Genomic DNA, 19423 nt, shown 5'->3' with positions numbered 1-19423 from the left:
TTGTGTTCATATTGTATTGTAAAACACTTTTGCTGCTATTGAGGTGGGATAGGGGTAAGGTTATGGAGAGGGTTGGAGGTATGGGTAAGTTTAAGTGTGGGTTAAGGTGTAAAGTATGGGTCAACAATGAAATTATAAATGTAATTACAGAAATTAAATACAGATGTAATTACATGTAGTTTTTTTTTTAAATATGAGTACAATGTAAAAACATGTATGTACACAATAAGTACATTGTACTAAATTATTAATTAAAATGTAAGTACATAGTAATTAAGGCCACTTAATATAAAGTGGGTCCATATATATATATATATATATTAGTGATCGACCGATATTGATTTTTTTATAACCGATACCGATTATTTGCATGTTTATGTACCCGATAACCGATATGCGGAACCGATATTTATTTACTGTTATACTTCTGTTTTTGACAATTATTACAACACAAATGAGCTGAACAAACCATTTTATTTATATCAATCACTCCCTCCTTGCATACAAAAAAAACTTTATATTTATACACAAATAAATAGAGGGGTCTGAGTCCAAAAAATTAAAGTGCACTGTTACTAAGTGTCTTTGTTTTAAAATAAAAGCTTTGATGAGGTAAAAAATAAAAAATAAAGTACAAAAATTATTATAACATACTGGTGGGGGCGGGGGGGGGCTATTTAGAAGTGCATAGCTATTTAGTAGTGTAACTTAATACTCCCAGTTAAGCAGAACTAGGTTGTAGTGTAGAAAACAGAGTCTTTCAGCATTCTGCCCTGTAAGCCTGCTTCGTTTATTTTCATAAATGGCTCCCACTTCACTGAAGACTCGTTCACTGGGCACCGAAGACGGTGGGGGGCAAAGGAACTTTCTTGACAGACATCTGAAAAAAAAAGTGCTGAAAGTTAGCAGTTTTTCATGTTAAATTTAAATCTTCAAATTACAATAAAAAAATATATTACATTATATAATTTATATCTAAATTATACATATGATTTATAAGCATTATCAGCAACAATGTTAACAATAGGCAAAATAAATGTTAAAAGTCTAATGTTTTAAAATGGAGAAAATAAATGACAGGGGAGTTATATCACCTTTGCAGAAATGTAATTTATTTTAAACAGTTTTAGAAGGTTTATGTGCCATTTAATAGGTTTAAGAGTGAGGAATAATTCACTGGGTAATTTTAATTTAATTCACTGAATAATATTAGCTGGAATATATAACATTATCAGGAAAGTAAAAAACAAAACAGCATACATCATTGCATTTTCCAACTAGTGTTATTAATTATTAGGTTTCGTCGGTCTAGATCATGAAATGCTTTCTGACAGAGCGCTGTAACTTATCTATGCATTTACACAAAACTATAAATTGGGCTACTCAACCGCGATCGCGTGTGGAGATAAATAATTTCCACAGAGCTGCATTTATTTAGATTTGTATTAACTAAATAATGGTTATGTAGTAAATCAAATGATTTTATAATTTAGGGGGTTTAAACGAGATAATCTTGTCAAAAATGTTATGGAGTGGCCGTGCTTGAGGCTTCCTGATCATCAACCCATTCAGGTGCTGAGCAATATGAACGAACTTTTTTTCCGTGACTATAGACCCTTTGCACGTGACGTCACGCTCTACTCGCGCGAATTCTGAACGCCATGACGGACGGCGGAAGAGCTATTCTGTAGACGGACGGCAAGCCAAATGAGTTCGTGTTTGAGTTAGTTCTAGTTGTAAAATGGTTATTTCGTGTTGTGCCGTGGGCTGTGCTAATAGACAGGGTAAAGCCAATATATCTTTTTATCGAATACCATTTGATGGGGAGAGAAGGCAGCGATGGGTTGCTGCTATCAGCCGAAAGGACTGGCAGCCCTCCAAGTACTCCAGGATTTGCAGCGAGCATTTTTTACAAGGTAAGGTTCATGTATTTCCCAGTTACGTTTACTTAATTTGTGTAATACCATATCGCCATCCTTGTCCAGATGGAGACCCAGTCAAATTGTCATTTGTAACATGAGTAACCTAAGTTAGCTATGTAATGAGCAAGTGCCAGCTAGTGTGATAGCGCTGTGCAGTCTAACGTTAACGTTACTGCTACCCATTCACAAAGGTAGCTAACGTTAGCTTAATGTCAGGAATAGCAGATTTTGGTGCCACTTAAATGTCTATGCTTCTCTGATGCTCATAAATTTACGTTAGACGCAATGTAAACATTGACACATGTGAGGCTATTTAAAGGGATAGTTCACTTTAAAATGAAAATTCTGTCATCATATACTTACCCTCAAGTTGAAAAAACAACACAGAGCAGACCTCATGCTGCATTCAAAGTGATTGTAAATTACCCTTTTCCCATCCAGAGGTTGTTTTTGCAATTTACTTTACAAATAGAAAATGGATGATGTTTCAGGAGGATAGTTATAGGCTGGGACCATGGTTCTAAGCTCCCTCTTGGTGGTACTCAGGCAGATGATTTGTTTTATCAGGACAGAAGAGTGATGACCCTTTATCCCCTGATTATGTGCCGTCAGTGTTTGCGCACACAAAGTCCCCTGAGAAGCGGCGAGCCCTGGGAAGTCTAGGGAAGTATGAGGTCAGAGAGGCAATGAAGAAAAAAAAGCGTCAGGCGTCGTCCAAACGTGAAGCTGCCAGGGCACTCCTCAATCTGTCAGCTGAGATGAATGTGTTATGTGAGGTTGAAGAGGAGATTGTAGAAGAGGCGATTGTAGAAGAGGCTAGTGTTAGTGAAACTAGTGGCAAATGTGATGCAATGTGCCAAACCAACCTCACTTCAGACTACATTGAGTCTCTTGAATTTGAGTGTCAGCAACTCCGGGGTGATACATTTGCTCTGAAGGAGAAGCTGAAGCCCTCAGATCTGGAACAGAGCACTTTTGAAAACAGTGACAAACTTAAAACCTTTACAGGACTGCCCAACTATAAAGTGTTTATGGCAATGATTGATCTGGTAACTCCATTACTTAAGGATACGGCAAACATCACCATCTTCCACCAGCTACTGTTGACATTAATGAGGATCAGGCTTAACCTTCCGATTGCTTTTTTGTCATATCTGTTTGGTGTTCATATGTCTACAATTTCAAGAGTGTTTACAAATGTCATTAATATACTAAATGACAACTTAGTACCTCTGTGTGTGGTATGGCCTGACAGAAATGATGTCCAAACATCTCTGCCAATGTGTTTCAGAAAGTCTTTCAAGCATTGCATGTCAGTAATAGACTGTTTTGAAATTACCATTGACAGACCTAAAGATTTGAAGGCAAGGGCCCAGACATACTCTCAGTATAAATCGCACAACACCATAAAATACCTAATAGGTATAACTCCACAAGGGATAATCTCCTTCATCTCCAAGGGCTGGGGTGGGCGGTCAACTGATGCTCACATTACAGCAAACAGTGGGTTTTTGGATAATCTCCTACCTGGAGACTTGATCCTAGCAGACCGTGGCTTTAGGATTCAGGAACAAGTTGGCTTGTACTGTGCAAGGGTTGAAACTCCTGCCTTTACACGGGGGAAAAAACAGCTGGGCGCTGTTGAACTGGAAGATTCCAGAGAACTTGCAGCAGTCCGCATACATGTTGAGAGGGTAATTGGTCAAGCACGATCCAAGTACAGGATGTTGCATGGACCTGTGCCCATTAGTCTTCTGATTAAGTCGTCAGAAGAAGAAGAGTTCACCTCTCTTGACAAAATAGTCAGAGTGGCTTGTGCCCTGACGAATCTGTGCCCCTCAGTGGTGCCAATTGATTAGCTAAAAAAACTGTTATTCTTTAACAGAGAAGTTTCAAAGTTAAACACATTTATTTGAATTACAATTTCAAGTGTAAATAGTTGAACAAATTCATAAAGGATTGAAACAACGTTAGGGCAACTTATATGGTGACAGAATTTTCATTATAAAGTGGAGTATCCCTTTAACAATCAATTGTTTACTTATCCATTAAAATCAGCTGAAATGTAACAGAGTTATTAGTTAGTAGTTGCATAGAACCCATATTTGTGGATGAGAGCTCTTTTAAGACCATCTATTATATACTATTATTGAAGTTATGCCAGGCTAGTGGCTGCGTAATGTAAGATGGTGTGTACACTACAGTGGCTACTGTATCACTCTACAGTTTTATAAACCTCTTAAAATTGTCATGTGTCAGTTCCCTTAACACATTCACACTTTGTATTAAATTGAAACATGCAGGACAAACGTTATAAAAGTTGTATATGAGTGTACATTATGTAATTTAGGTTGGCTTTTATAAACGTGTTGAAAGATGTTTTTGTAAAATAAACCAGCCCTCAAACTTTTGACTATGCTGTTGTACTTTATAAAAGGATATTAAATGTATGTAGAATCACACACTGGCAAATCTTACTAATAATTCAATTACATTTTATTTATAGTATCACATCATAAGAAATTAAAAGAAAAACATTACAAATGGAGTAGGTCTAGACCACACTATAATTTACAAAGACCCAACAATTCTAGTAATTCACTTCATGAGTCTGTGGACTGTGTTTTGTCTGACAGCAGTCTATCTGGGCATGTATATGTCTTGGCCAATAACTCAGATAAAATGGCTGACCTATAGAAGGCCTCAACATTCTGCACTGCTTCTGTAAAAAAGTCAGCATCAGGCAAAATTCTCTGTATAAAAAAATCGGATGTAGACCACACCATGAAGTCACAAAACTTCCGCTTCGTCACAAACAACTGGGCTTGCACCTGGTAGTGGTATTGATGATCGCTGTTAAGTGCATGTGTACCATCTGTGTTCTCAATGCAGAAATGTTTCTTTTCAGTGGCACTGAGGACTCCGGTGTCTTTGGCACAGTGTGGGCATTTGATTTCCAAAATACCATCGCCACAGCAGGAGCAGGACAGCAAGGCATCTGGAGATGCTCCAAGGTAGGGACGGGAGGTATCAATATGGAGACCGGCATCACGAACACTTAGGTCCTGATGATGTTGTGCAGCGTAAGCCTCATATGTCTCTCTGGCTTTTTGTTCATGTTCACATCCCCATCTGAAAATGAGAAAAATAATGTTATTAAAGGAATAGTTCACTTTAAAATGATAATTTTCATATACTCACCCTCATATTGTTTCAAACCTGTATGAATTTCTTTCTTCTGCTGAACAGAAAGGAAGATATTTAGAAGAATGTCAGTAACCAGACAGTTTCTGGGTCCCATTGACTTCCATAGTAGAAAAAAATATACTATGGAAGTCAATGGGATCCAAAAACTGTCTGGTTACTGATAATCTTCTAAATATCTTCCTTTCTGTTCAGCAGAAGAAAGAAATTCATGCAGGTTTGAAACAACATGAGAGTGAGTATATGATGACAGAATTTTCATTTTAAAGTGAACTATTCCTTTAAGTCATCGTAGCTCTTTGAGTGTCCTTTTCATTGGATTTGTTCTCTCATTTCCCTAAGAACTATAAGTACTATAGATGTCAGTACCCAAAATTGGCCTAATCTTAATAGCACATAATATTCTCTTGTATCATATTCTATCACAGATATCACAGAGTAGTTTAAAAAGGTGTAAATTAAATATAACAGGAACCATTTAAAAGGAACATTAGGAATAAATAGGCAAAGGACCTACACCATACACCTGGGATTAAAAATAGATAAGGGCACTCAAAGAGATTGAGGGATGTAATCTGTCATCATGTTTGTAATTTAATGTTGATAATTTGTAATACTGACTATAATAAATATTCCAATGATAAATGCATTTCTTTGTCTTGTTTTTGTTTCTTTGATGTTTTTGTGAGCAGGGGCCCTCTACATTAGAACACAACATGTATTGCATACATTTCCATAGTTGAAACATAAGTTCAAAGAACATCTAATTTCTTTACTCACTTACACTATGGTGAAATTAAAAACAGTAACTGTATGTTTATGTCATTATGTCACACATGCCTGGTTGCAACTGTTGAAAATCTGCATAGGTCAGGGTAACAGATCTGCCTAATTAGGGATTTGGAAGGATTTGTAGGGTCTGTCCTTGCAGCTGACTTGAACCTAGATGCTGTCACCCTACCAGCCCTCATGTCAAACCATAGCCTTGACTTTCCCTGTTGTCGTGTCTCTTCCTCAACTTTTACTGCCTACAACATTGTAAATTATAGAAGATGAAATTAATGACATGACACCTTAAAGCACATTTTAGTCATATGAGATTAAGAGGGATGACTATACCTGCTCTGGTGTGACTTCCATATCATTGAATACCGCATCACATTTTTTCTCAAGGTCCGAGGCAGACAGCTTCCGGTTCTGAGCACTGTATAACTCAGTCAGGGGCTGTGGTAGACCCAGAGACACCACTTTTGGTTGAAACTGTTTACAGTAGTGTGGCAATATGCGTAGGATACCACTCTTCTCTGAAGGGTTTGGAGTTGCATTATCCAGAGCCTTGTAGAATTGTTCTATAGCTGCTGCAGACACACCCACTTTTTTCACAGATGGACAACCTGAATGGCTTTGGTTGTTTACACCACAACGCTTTTTGGCAGGATGTGAGAAATCAATTCCTGATCCCTCTTCGTACAAAGCCTTGCCCGCTTTCAAAGGAGGAAGTCCCCACTGTCTGGGCCCATCAGTGCAGCTTTTGTCTTCCAGATGTTTAACAGCAGAGTCTATTGCGTATAGCAGAGCTGTCACGTGGGAGCACACCTCTCCCAGGCCCGCTTTACATGTACAGTGGCCGCACAAGACTGTCCCATCCTTTTTCAAAGATACCCATGGTTGTAGTTGGGTTTCAGACAGTGACTGACTGTGATGCACCTACAATTACAGAAAGTGGCATAAATACATTATTCTTACATGAATGTTATTGTGATGTTATTATTTACTGCTGCAGTGACACCATAAATGCCCCTTGTGAATACATCTTAATCACTGTGATAGTCAAATCTTAACATAGGCTACAGCGAATATAATCACAGATGAGATGATGGCTAGATGTAAAAATTATGTGTGGCTACTGATCACAGACACTCCGTGGTTTACTGGCTATGATGCACCTACAAATACAGAAAGTGGCATAGATACATTATTTTTACATGAATGTTATTGTGATGTTATTGTTTAATGCTGCAGTAACACAATAAATGCACATTGTGAATACTTTGCTGTGATTAACTGGTAGAATCTTAACATAGGCTACTGCGAATATAATCACAGATAAGAAGATGTCTAGATGTTACAATTATATGTGGTTACTACGGATCACAGACACACCGTGATTTACTGTCTGCATGGATTAACGTGTGATCGATAATTAATGACTGCACTTCCCAGAGCTGGGATGCGTCCAGGCATCCATTAAAAAGCCACGGCCGACCATGTACTCTAAAATCATAGGCTACGTGTTATATAAATATTTATCAAGAAATAACAGACTGCATTCTACATTAGAATTCAACTAAGCCATGTAATAATACAAAATAAACCATAGATCGATGTCTTACCTTTGCCATTATGAGGTACCTCCCCCCGCCGTTAGCGTAGCATCGCGTAGCTGTAACCCAGCCAGCTACGAAGAACTGGTAAGCATCCAGACTTTTAAAAGCTTTGAGATCAGCACCAGTGTATGGGGATACCCCGTTTACCACATAGTGGTACAAATCGTGTGGGCCGAAGTCAGGCAGACTCGGCGATTTAACGAGGTCCGTGAAAACCGAGGGATGAAGAAGGTAAGGGTCTGTATCCAAACCTGCTATCTCCAACTTCTCCAAATATCGCTCTTTGTGAGCACCTACCAGATGCCCTACCTCGACCGATAACGGCACTACAACTTCTTCAATAGAAGAAGCCATGAAGTTTAGTGGTAATGTTAACGTTATCTATTTTAATCTGTTTAAAACTATTCAAATTTCCCGCTCGTCTACTACTGCTCAGCCTGCGCGTCCAGTGATTTTGCCGTCCAGCATGGCGTCGTCACGTGGTCGTGGTCACGTGTTTGCAAAGGGTCTATATAAAGTTAAACAGCACTTGTCAGTTGGCATTTTATGATCTAGATTCAATCTAACGTTAGATCATGAAATGCCAACTGACAAAGTGCTGTTTGACTATAACTTAATCAACCGCGATCGCGTGTGGAGATAATAAATAATTAATTTCCACAAAGCGGTATATTTATATGTGTATTAGCGAAATAATTGTTATGTAGTAATGATAATATAATCTAGGGTGTTTAAACAAGATAATATTGTCAAAAGTTTCATTCAGTGGCATTGCTTGAGGCTTCCTGATCATCAACCCATTCAGGTGCTGAGCAATATGAACGAACTTTTTTTTCCGAGACTATATAAAGTTAAAAAGCACTTGTCAGTTGGCATTTTATGATCTAAATTTAATCTAATGTTAAATCATGAAATGCCAACTGACAAAGTGCTGTTTGACTATAACTTAATCAACCGCGATCGCGCATGGAGATAATAAATAATTAATTTCCACAAAGCGGTAGGCTATATTTATATGTGTATTAGCGAAATGATTGTTTTGTAGTAAATGATAATATAATCTAGGGTGTTTAAACAAGATAATCTTGTCAAAAGTTTAATTCAGTGGCCGGGCTTAAGCCTCCTGATCATCCGTCTTTTGCTAAGCAATATGAATGAACTTTTTCTTCTAGACTAATTGTGAGCAAATACAACAGATAGAGAATTAAATTCAGCGCTTTTATTTTCAACATGCACTCATTCATGTCTGTTTTATTTAATTCATGTAAAGTTACGTTTTTATTGGGGCAGGACATGACGAATTATACTACATGACTCAATGAGTTCGTCTCAATTGTTTAGAAACAAGCTGCATAAATTAACTAAATCAGGAATTTATGTCTCAGATCTCATATGTGCATGTCTGTTATGTTAAATAAAGTTGATTAAAGCAAACCAAGTAGAACATTTACTTTACCTGTGCACTGAGTTGTTGTTGACTGATCTCCTCAGACGCCCGGGCTGCAATGGCGGAAATCTCAAAACTGCCACAAGATGGAGCCGTAAATCGGCGAATCCGATATTACAAAACCGATACCCGATTATGGAAAAATGCTTAAATATCGGGAAAAATATCGGTAAACAGATAAATCGGTCGATCACTAATATATATACAGGGGGCGTCGGACTGGGGGTAAAACCAGTACTGATTATCAGGTCCCCAAAGGAAGAGAGGGCCCTCGAAAAGTCTGGAATATATTTTATTTTACCTGGATATTTTAATTTCCTAATTAAATTTCATAATGAATGTCAAATAAAACGTACATTTTGTGTATTGGCTGAATAACTTGGTTGATTGACTGATGGTCTCATGATCCCACCCCCCTTGCTAATGCAGCAAATGGTTTAGTCCATCTTCACGCAGTTTATGTTAGTCGAGCTGTAGAAATGTCTTTCTCAGAGAAAGCCAAATCAGGCCACCAAAAAAGAAAGGAAAGACAGGAGAAGGAAAAAAACAAAATGAGGGCAAACAATTGGTTACTGACTTCTTTCGAAAGAAAGGTGAGCACAAACTAGAACACAAAGTTTATAGTGCTAAACTGCTTGAATATCCCTGCGAATTCGCAATCATAGTGTTAAAATGAACTGAGACAACCCATTGAAAGAGCAGAACATACACTTTCAGATGACAATTTGGTTATTCATGTAATCTCACATAAAGGCTACATAAACTGTACACTAACAATGCTGTTTGCATACAACACACCATTATAATACAGTAATTTTTAAACATGTTTAATTTTGAATTAATAAGCTATAATATCTCAAATTAGCAATAGTATGCTAATCAGTGTTATAGGTAACGTTAGCTTGTAAGCTCATCGGTAGCTACAGGTGAAATTGTCCAAAAGTTCATTAATTTCAGTAATTCTAATATATAATAAAGTTAATATATTGATATAATAGTATAACTAATATACTATATAGACTCATTACATGCAAAGTGTGATATTTCAAGCCTTTATTTGTTATTTGTTTTAATGTTGATGATTTTTTTATGGCTTACAGCTTATGAAAACCCCAAATTCAAAATTAGAATATTGTGAAGAGGCTTTCATAGCATAATCATCAAAATTACAACAAATAAAGGCTTGAAACATCTCACTTTGCATGTAATGAGTATATAATATATTACCTATACCATTATACCAATATATTAATATATTAACTATATTATATATTATAATTACTGAAATAAATGAACTTTTGGACAATATTCTAATTTCACTTGTAGCTACCGATGAGCTCTCACTTTGCATGTAATGAGTCTATGTAATATATTAGTTTCACCTTTTATGTTGAATTACTGAAATGAACTATGAATTACTGAAATTTTACATTGTGCACAAATATTTAGAAATGAACAACATTATGTAGCATAATAAAAATACATGTTCTCTCAATTAAAATTGAGACTAATATACCAGAATATGATAAGAAAGTCTGAGATGATGACTTAAAGAGCATATTGCAGGTTAGAAGACCCAACGAGTCAATGTATAGAAAAATAATGTAGGAACTAGATTTTCTTAAAAAAAAATTATAAATACCCTACAGTGGCTTCTGGAGTCGTTTTTGTGATAAAATTTTACTCCCGCATCTGAAAATGGGCGTGATGGGCGTGACGTAGCAAGAGGGAGAGCGGTCGATTCAAACAACAGGGGAAAAAATGGACCGCAATGACGTTTCAGACGCTGAGGAAATTGTTCATACTTACTTGTATGACGGACCACAGCCATACAATTATGAACCTGCTAGGCTGCCAAGAGAGCAGGGACAGGCCAGGATTAATGTTAGACAGAACAACGGTCAGAGGAGACAAATTGAGTTGTGGTGTGAGGAGAACCAGTGGAGAACAGGGCAGGTGTCTTGGTGAGATACCAGTGTTAGCTTATAGATACACGTTCGCTAACGATATAAACTGTGCTCACAATATTGTACAGATTATTACCATCGTATAACAGTTAATAGCAAATATATTATTGGTCATCTGGGCGTATTGGAACTTACAATAACAGAAACTAAGCTTTGATCAGCCGTTTGTCATGCTCATTAATATCCATCCAGACTTACGTTACGTGATATAACTTAGCAGTTTCTCATCGAGAGACAGAGATATTTTTATTCCTGATACAATTTTTTGTTCCATAGGTGCATTTGTGGGAAATGCGAGGCAATGTTTAAAGCTGAGGAAAGTCAGTGTTGCAGGGAGGTGGATGCATACTGGGCCTTAGTGGAAAATGTCACACCCAGACTTGATGTGCAGTGCCTGACTCTGCACCCAGGCTTCGAGGCTTGCCGTCTGAACCCATATGTGCTACAGATAGCCAGGCCAGCAGACATGAGTATGTTTATGGTAGAGATAATTTATTACTTTTGAGCTAAAAAGACATGTTCTAAGCGATCTCACGTGTTTTTTAGGCCAAAACATTTTTTCACATACCGCAAACATCGATATCTCCTCACCATCCGCTAGCTGCCTGTCCCCTGAACACAAACGCAGCTAAAACATATATCACACTATTTGATGCCATTGGTATAAGACTGGTATAAGCCTGCACTTAACCAACTAACTCTAGCACTTTTCCTTTTCTTGTCTTTTAATTTTACAAAAAAAAAAAAAAAAAAACACCTACCTATGCGTTCTATACTAGACTAACTGAGACTTGTCATGGCACTTGTATACTGTTGTTGTTCTCTTGTTGACCTGACTGCTTCTATTGTTCTCATTTGTAAGTAGCTTTGGATAAAAGCGTCTGCTAAATGATTAAATGTAAATGACTATCAATATTGATATTTCTTCCATGTCTCAAGGCAATACCGCTACACTGCATACCGACAGGTTGTCCGCTGGGCCTATGGCATTCTGGGCAGGCACATCAGGAAGCCCTTACCTGCATGTGTTGTGTCAGCCATTAGAAGACAGTTTCCAGAGGAAGGAGGACTCTATAAAGGTTTTGAATGGCCCAATTTTGTTGACAATCAATAGAAAATAAACAAACAAATCACAAATTGTCGTATAAAACTTTTTATGATCATATATACAATTTAACAATATTTCGGGTATCACACTAAGATTTCGTTGCGATGCAGCATCGGCTGGTTCTGCCAAAAACGCTGATACCCACATGCTGCACAGACCTAAGAGATGTATGTGAAAGGCAGAAAATGACTATAACATACAAACAACAAAGTATAATGATTAAAACAAACTATACAAGTTATGTTACAACATCATTTTCTACCAGAAAACACAAATAGTTTCTTACTTGCTTTATTTTTACAAAAGTTCCCTCCTGCTTCTCAACATTGCCTTGGGTTTCCCCACAACAGGCTGGGCAAATGTTAAAGAGAGACATCAACTGGCTTTGGCACACAATGAACTTATCAGCAGCACTGAAAAAAAAGAAAAACATTATTTTTGACTTGACACAATTTGATCATATAAAAACTTAAATAAAATAAAAATAAGTCTTACTTGAGGTCAGGGTGAGATTCCTGCTGTGGTTCCTCATCAGATGAATCACTTGTCATTTCCCCCTCTGGGATCCATGACATATCACCAGGTTTGTCCATGAAAACAGAGGATGACTCATCATCGGTATGCACAGGACTGGGCAGTGGAGTTGACATTGATTTCTCAAACCTTTCTGTCTGAGTCCCCACACTGACCATCTTGGGCTGTGCCTGGACAGCTAGAATAAAAATAGGTTCAGTTATACAATTGTGTAACAGCATGTATATGATACATCATAAATATATTTTTTTACTTTGAGCAATGATGGAGCTATAACGTAACTTGACTCTTCTTAGAAGCAAATAAAAGAAAACAGCTTCTTGGAAAAAATGAAATGTAATATTGTAACGTTAGTAGGCTAGTTATTAAAGTTGCTGATCTGTGGACACTGGATAGTTCATTCATTGCACATTATATTTAATGTAAAATGTTAATCCACCTGATGAACGATGTGAAGGTCTGAGGTCACACTGTGAGCCAAAGTGATGCACAGATGATTGAGGGGCCAGTGGAGAGAAAGGCTCTTGCTCTGGGTCAGCAACAAACACTGCAGCACTGGCTGAAGATCTATCTCCCACTTCATTACTTGCAATTTCTGATAAATCCTTATAAACAAACATGACAAATTACGAATTAGCTGTGCTAGCAACTAGCATTAGTTATTATGCCTAACAAGCTAGCTGCGGTACTTTACAACAACTTATACACGCCACGTTGCTTCTCATTATTTAAATCATTATGTTGACTGATTTGTTAGTTAGTAAATGTAAAAAAAAAAAGACTTACGTTGCACAGTTCACGTTTTCGTCGAGCTGCATCTCTGACAGATCCGTGACCACCGTGTTTCCCGCCGGTGGGAGAACCCGAAGCTACGTGCACTGAAGGAACCGCACCAGCTCTGAGTCTCACTCGGTTCTTACTTCGGTATCCCATGTTGAACTCCATCATATCGCCGGGACGATAATCCTCCGATCTGAAGTGAACGCTACACACGACCGCGTTTTCCGAAGCCGAAGCGGAAGAGAAATCCTGTCTCTTCACCTGCACAAACCGCACCCAGGCACGAAAGATAGCACCGTCCTTTTTCTTGTTAGGAAACCGGTGGACTCGATGTCCTGACAGGCTGGAGTTTTTGCAAGCTCCACAAACACAATAATTTACCATGACGATGATAAATTGAAATACAAAACCTACTGAAAACACACTGACTCACGACCGCTTTTACTGAATACCAACCTACTCTGCACTGAGCAGCGACAGCGCACAGCAGCACACGTCTCCCTCTTGTGACGTAAAATGACGCGATGTTGGAAAAAAAAGCGTTTTTTACGAGCAGTCAAAGAAACGCTCACTTTATCTACTAAATTGGTATCCTTATGTCATTTTAAACAATTTTAAATCCTGCATTATCTTTTTATATGGTATTTTCATACACGGATAAATATTAATTTAGATTTTTTTTTAACCTGCAATATGCTCTTTAAGCACGTATGGCATAAATTTCAGTGGCACTTCCGTAATGGATGAGGAGTGTGCATGTAGATGTCTTCAAGCTGGTGCCGGTACAGGATGGCTGCCTCTGTGACGTGTTCTGCATATGTTTTTGTCTTTTTGTTAGTTTGTCCTGTCTTTAGTTATATTCCTGCAATCAGTTTCACCAGGGATGAACTGCTGAACATTCGGCAGAACGCACCACAAGATGTTTTTCCGGATTTCAATTATTCAGACGTTTTACTGAATATTGTTATCGGAGGAGCAGCGGCGCTGATCAAACGCTTCAGGACGCGCAGGCGGGGAAAGCGAGCTGGCGCGCTCCTCAGACTCAGGAAGCGCGGATTTCGAACGCCGTTGCCTAGCATCCATCTGGCAAATCTACGCTCTCTACCCAACAAAACGGACGAACTCCTTCTGCTTTCTCGGACAAATATGGATTTCACACACTCTGCTGCTCTGTGTTTCACGGAAACCTGGCTGAATGACGCCATACCGGACAGCGCGCTCCATCTGCCGGGCTTTCAGCTGTTTAGAGCAGATCGCGACGCAGAATCAACGGGGAAATCGCGCGGCGGCGGGACATGCTTTTACATCAATGAACGGTGGTGTACAGATGTAACTGTGTTAAAGAAGATGTGCTGTCCTGATCTAGAAATGCAGTTTGTCAACTGCAAGCCGTTCTATTCGCCGCGGGAGTTTCACTCACTCATTCTGGTTAGTGTTTACATTCCCCCCGCAAGCGCAAGTAAGTCTGGCTTTACAGAAACTCGCTGAGCAGATCACAGAGACAGAACAACAACACCCGGACTCTGTTTTAATCATTCTCGGGGACTTTAATAAAGCCAATCTCTCCCGTGAACTGCCAAAATACAGACAGCATGTTACCTGTCCCACCAGAGACAGTAATATATTGGATCACTGTTACACAACAATAAAGGATGCATATCACTCTGTTCCACGAGCAGCTTTGGGACGTTCTGATCACCTTCTGGTTCATCTTACACCGACCTACAGGCAGAAACTAAAATCAGCTAAACCTGTATTAAGGACTGTAAAAAGATGGACTAATGAAGCAGAGCAGGATTTACAATCTTGTTTTGACCTCACTGATTGGAGTGTTTTTGAAGCTGCTGCCACCGATCTGGATGAACTCACAGAGACCGTAACATCATATATCAGTTTCTGTGAGGATATGTGTATTCCTACCAAGACTCAACTAAATTACAACAATGACAAACCGTGGTTCACTGCAAAACTCAGACAGCTCCGTCAGGCCAAAGAAGATGCTTACAGGAAGGGGGACAATGTCTTGTATAAACAGGCTAAATACACACTGGAAAAGGAGATCAGAGTGGCAAAGAGGAATTATTCTGAAAAAATAAGGACTCAGTTCACTTCGAACGACTCAGCATCAGTGTGGAAAAGTCTAAAGAAGATCACCAATTACAAGACACCACCCCCCAGCACTGTGGAGAATCAACGACTAGCAGACGATCTGAACGAGTTTTACTGCAGGTTTGAAAGAACAACCATCACCTGCCCTGAACACCTTTCCACACAACCGTTCACACCAATAACAACTCCTGCAACCAACCCTGAATGCCTCTCCACACAACCGTTCACACCATTAACAGCTCCTGCAACCCATCCTGAACACCTCTCCAATCAAGCACTCTTACCATTCACACCTCCTGCATCCCCCCTCTCCCCCACACCTGCAATACAGATCAGCAAGGATGCGGTGCGCCAGGTCTTCCGGAAGCAGAAAAGGAAAAAAGCACCAGGCCCAGATTGTGTTACACCAGCCTGTCTGAAATCCTGTGCTGACCAGCTGGCCCCCATCTTCACAAAGATCTTCAACAGATCGCTGGAGCTGTGCGAAGTCCCTTCATGCTTCAAACGCTCCACCATCATCCCCATCCCAAAGAAACCCAAAATTACAGGACTAAATGAAGGACATCACTGGACCCTTGCTGGATCCTCTTCAGTTTGCCTACAGAGCAAACAGGTCTGTGGACGATGCAGTAAACATTGGACTGCATTATGTTCTGCAACACCTAGACAGACCGGGAACCTATGTGAGGATCCTGTTTGTGGACTTCAGCTCGGCTTTTAACACGATCATGCCAAACCTCCTCCTGCCCAAACTAACTCAGCTCTCTGTGCCCACCTCCGTCTGTCAGTGGATCAACAGCTTCCTGACAGACAGGCAGCAGCTAGTGAGGCTGGGAAAATACACATCCAGCACCCGTACAATCAGCACCGGAGCTCCCCAGGGCTGCGTTCTCTCACCACTGCTCTTCTCCCTGTACACTAATGATTGCACATCTAAGGACCCCTCTGTCAAGCTCCTGAAGTTTGCAGATGACACCACACTCATCGGCCTCATTCAGGACGGTGACGAGTCTGCTTACAGGCAGGAGGTTAAAGAACTGGCTGTCTGGTGCACTCTCAACAACCTGGAGCTTAACATGCTCAAAACAGTGGAGATGATTGTGGACTTCAGGAGAAACCCCCCTGCACTCCCCACACTCACCATCATGAACAGCACTGTGACTGCAGTGGAGTCATTCAGGTTCCTGGGCACCACTATCTCTCAGGACCTGAAGTAGGACATTCACATTGACTCCATTGTAAATAAAAAAGGCCCAGCAGAGGTTGTACTTCCTTCGCCAGCTAAGGAAGTTTAACCTGCCACAGGATCTGCTGAAACAGTTCTACTCCACCATCATCAAATCCATCCTCTGCACTTCAGTAACTGTCTGGTTCAGCTCAGCTTCTAAATCTGACCTCAGAAGACTACAGAGGGTAGTCCGGACTGCTGAGCGAATCATCGGTTCAACTCTCCCATCTATTCAAGAACTGTACTTATCCAGAGTGAGCAAAAGGGCTGTTAAAATCACTCTGGACCCCTCACATCCAGCACACTCCCTCTTTGAACTGTTGCCCTCTGGTCGACGCTACAGAGCACTGAGCACCAGAACGACCAGACACAGGAACAGTTTCTTCCCTCAGGCAATCCATCTTATGAACAGCTGATACACACTGAACACACTACACTTTATATTTATATACACATACACTTAATTTATCTAACACACATACTTAGTATACACTTAAATTTTGCACATAATATACATGTACATACATAACTGCATTTTTGTAATATACCTGCCTACAATTGTCAATTTGTATATTGTCATTCCTTATCTACGTATTTGTATTTTTTGTATTTTTATATTCTTTTATTATGTGTTTTATGTTCTGTCGCTGTCATTCTGTTGTACTGCGGAGCTTCTGTCACGAAAACAAATTCCTCGTATCTGTAAACATACCTGGCAATAAAGCTCATTCTGATTCTGATTCTGATGTGTGGATGGTTGCCAGATTGCTTAAAATAAGCAAACTTTGAACAAAATGTATCCTTGTAACAGCGAAGCTCTGATTACAGGAATTAATACTCTTCTTATCTGGCAACCTCTCTCATGAAAGCTCTTTTAGTAGAGGAGTGTAGATCAGTACGCAGTTACATGTTACTTTTTTGGACCGTTGGCGCTTTTTTTTTTGGGAAAGTATGCTTGAATTGGATCATATTCGATATTCCCGATATTTTCACATTTTACATCGTCATCAAAATTATTCTGATATTATCGCTAATATTAGATACGTTGCCCAGCCATAGCAACAGTTATTAGACACTTCCTGCTTTTAATTTTCGCCAATATTTTGTTGCCTCACCACAGCCAAACCGGAAATTTAGCATCCCCAATGTCTTGAGGTCATGTGGAGTTCGGTTGGAAATCCTACAAGAAGTATATCAAATTCCAGAGCATTTACTTTTCACAAAGCCCTGAATAACTATATACAGTATATTCTATGTATTTTATAGTACAATGACCTCTTAAATGTCAACAATCAGGGAAAATGGACTTCACCGTTTTTCCTCTTAATTACCATGCAAAACAAAATAAGAGCTTATTTTTTGTCACATAATGAACATAAATGTTTAATAAAAAACCATGCCATATAAACAAAAATGTTTGGTCATATCTGTGCATTCAGGCATATTCAAGATCCAGCCAGTCAGAGATTGACATGGAACAAGCCACCCAAAAGTGTCCTTATAATAAAGAAAATCAGAGACATCAGCCTGCTACAGCCTTTCAAAGAACTCTGCATTTTTCTAACACAGGTGAGAACACCACAACATATCACACAAAAACAAAGAAGAAATGCAGGTGTGATCATTGAAAATGTGTGTCAAAGGTAAAAGGATACAAAGATCAGGATTACCTTGCATGCTTTGGCACAGGATTTTTTATTCTTAGTCATGTCATGTACTGAACCTGATGATCTATTGGTCAGCGAATCTGTAAACCTCAGAACTGTAAACCTGTAAACCTTGCATTTCAACAAACATCAGAGCACATTAAATGTTGGCAAACAATATTAAGTTCATTATTTTTTCGTATACTCTACAAATGACAAATTCAGTCAGTAATGGTATTTTGCATGTGTAAATTGATAGATCAATATAGTACTTAGATTTATTATTTGCTCCACTTTTGTAATAAGTTGTTACCTTGTCAGATTTTCACTGTTCCCAAGTTTTTTTGTTGTTGTTGTCTTTGTTCTTTTCTTACCAACCTTTATGTATTTAATTTTTTTATTTTTATAGTTAATTACCTTGTTTACAATTATGAAAAAGAAGTTTATTCAAGTGTGCTATTAGTGTACTTCTTTTAAACAAAAAATATGAAAGTATGATTTTAATTTACTTTTTATGTACTTCTCAGAAATGGGCTTTATGTACTTCTCAGAAATATACTTAAAATTACATTTAAGTATACTTGACTTATACTTACAAAAAGTCTATAACTATATTTGAACTATAGTTGTGCTCCTAGAATCCGTGTTTTCATTGTTTTACAGTAGAGGGCGCTAGTTCACATCAACTGTACAGAATTTCCAAAAAAATACAAGTGAAGAAGAAAAAGAAACAACAGATACTAACACATGTAATACGAACATCTGACTTGAAACAGCATCAAAACTATAACATTATGGAATAAAATGTCGACCGCTGAAGAGGTAATAATTACAGTCCAGCTTTGGGGTGTTAATCGAATAAGTGTACTTTTATACACTAGAAAGTGGGCCATTTAGTCCCAAGGAGTATTGAAATGTTACACTTACAAGTATACTACTAGAACACTGATAATTGTATACTTGCTACATAAAGTATACTTAAAAATATACTTGATCTTTACTTAAGTATATAAAATAACCTTGAAGTATACTACTTTTTGGTAGAGTTAGTCCCTTGTATTTCTTTCTTTTATATATAGCCCTCTTTGTGA

The 19423-nt window shown here is 38.7% G+C and overlaps 1 protein-coding gene across 2 annotated transcripts in view; it reads left to right on the top strand.

The window, feature by feature from the left end:
• The window catches only part of nadka (NAD kinase a), a 281230-nt gene that overhangs the window by 88087 nt on the left and 173720 nt on the right, over nt 1–19423 (top strand). For both annotated transcript variants that reach the window (XM_059503045.1, XM_059503044.1), the window contains exon 4: nt 18126–18255. In XM_059503045.1, the coding sequence (XP_059359028.1) occupies nt 18126–18255 (130 nt within the window). The remainder of the gene's footprint in view (nt 1–18125; nt 18256–19423) is intronic.

Source organism: Carassius carassius, chromosome 21 (genome assembly GCF_963082965.1).
Source record: "Carassius carassius chromosome 21, fCarCar2.1, whole genome shotgun sequence".
NCBI lineage: Eukaryota > Metazoa > Chordata > Actinopteri > Cypriniformes > Cyprinidae > Carassius > Carassius carassius.
Note: the sequence above shows the minus strand (reverse complement) of the source record. Positions and strands in the feature narration are given on the sequence as shown.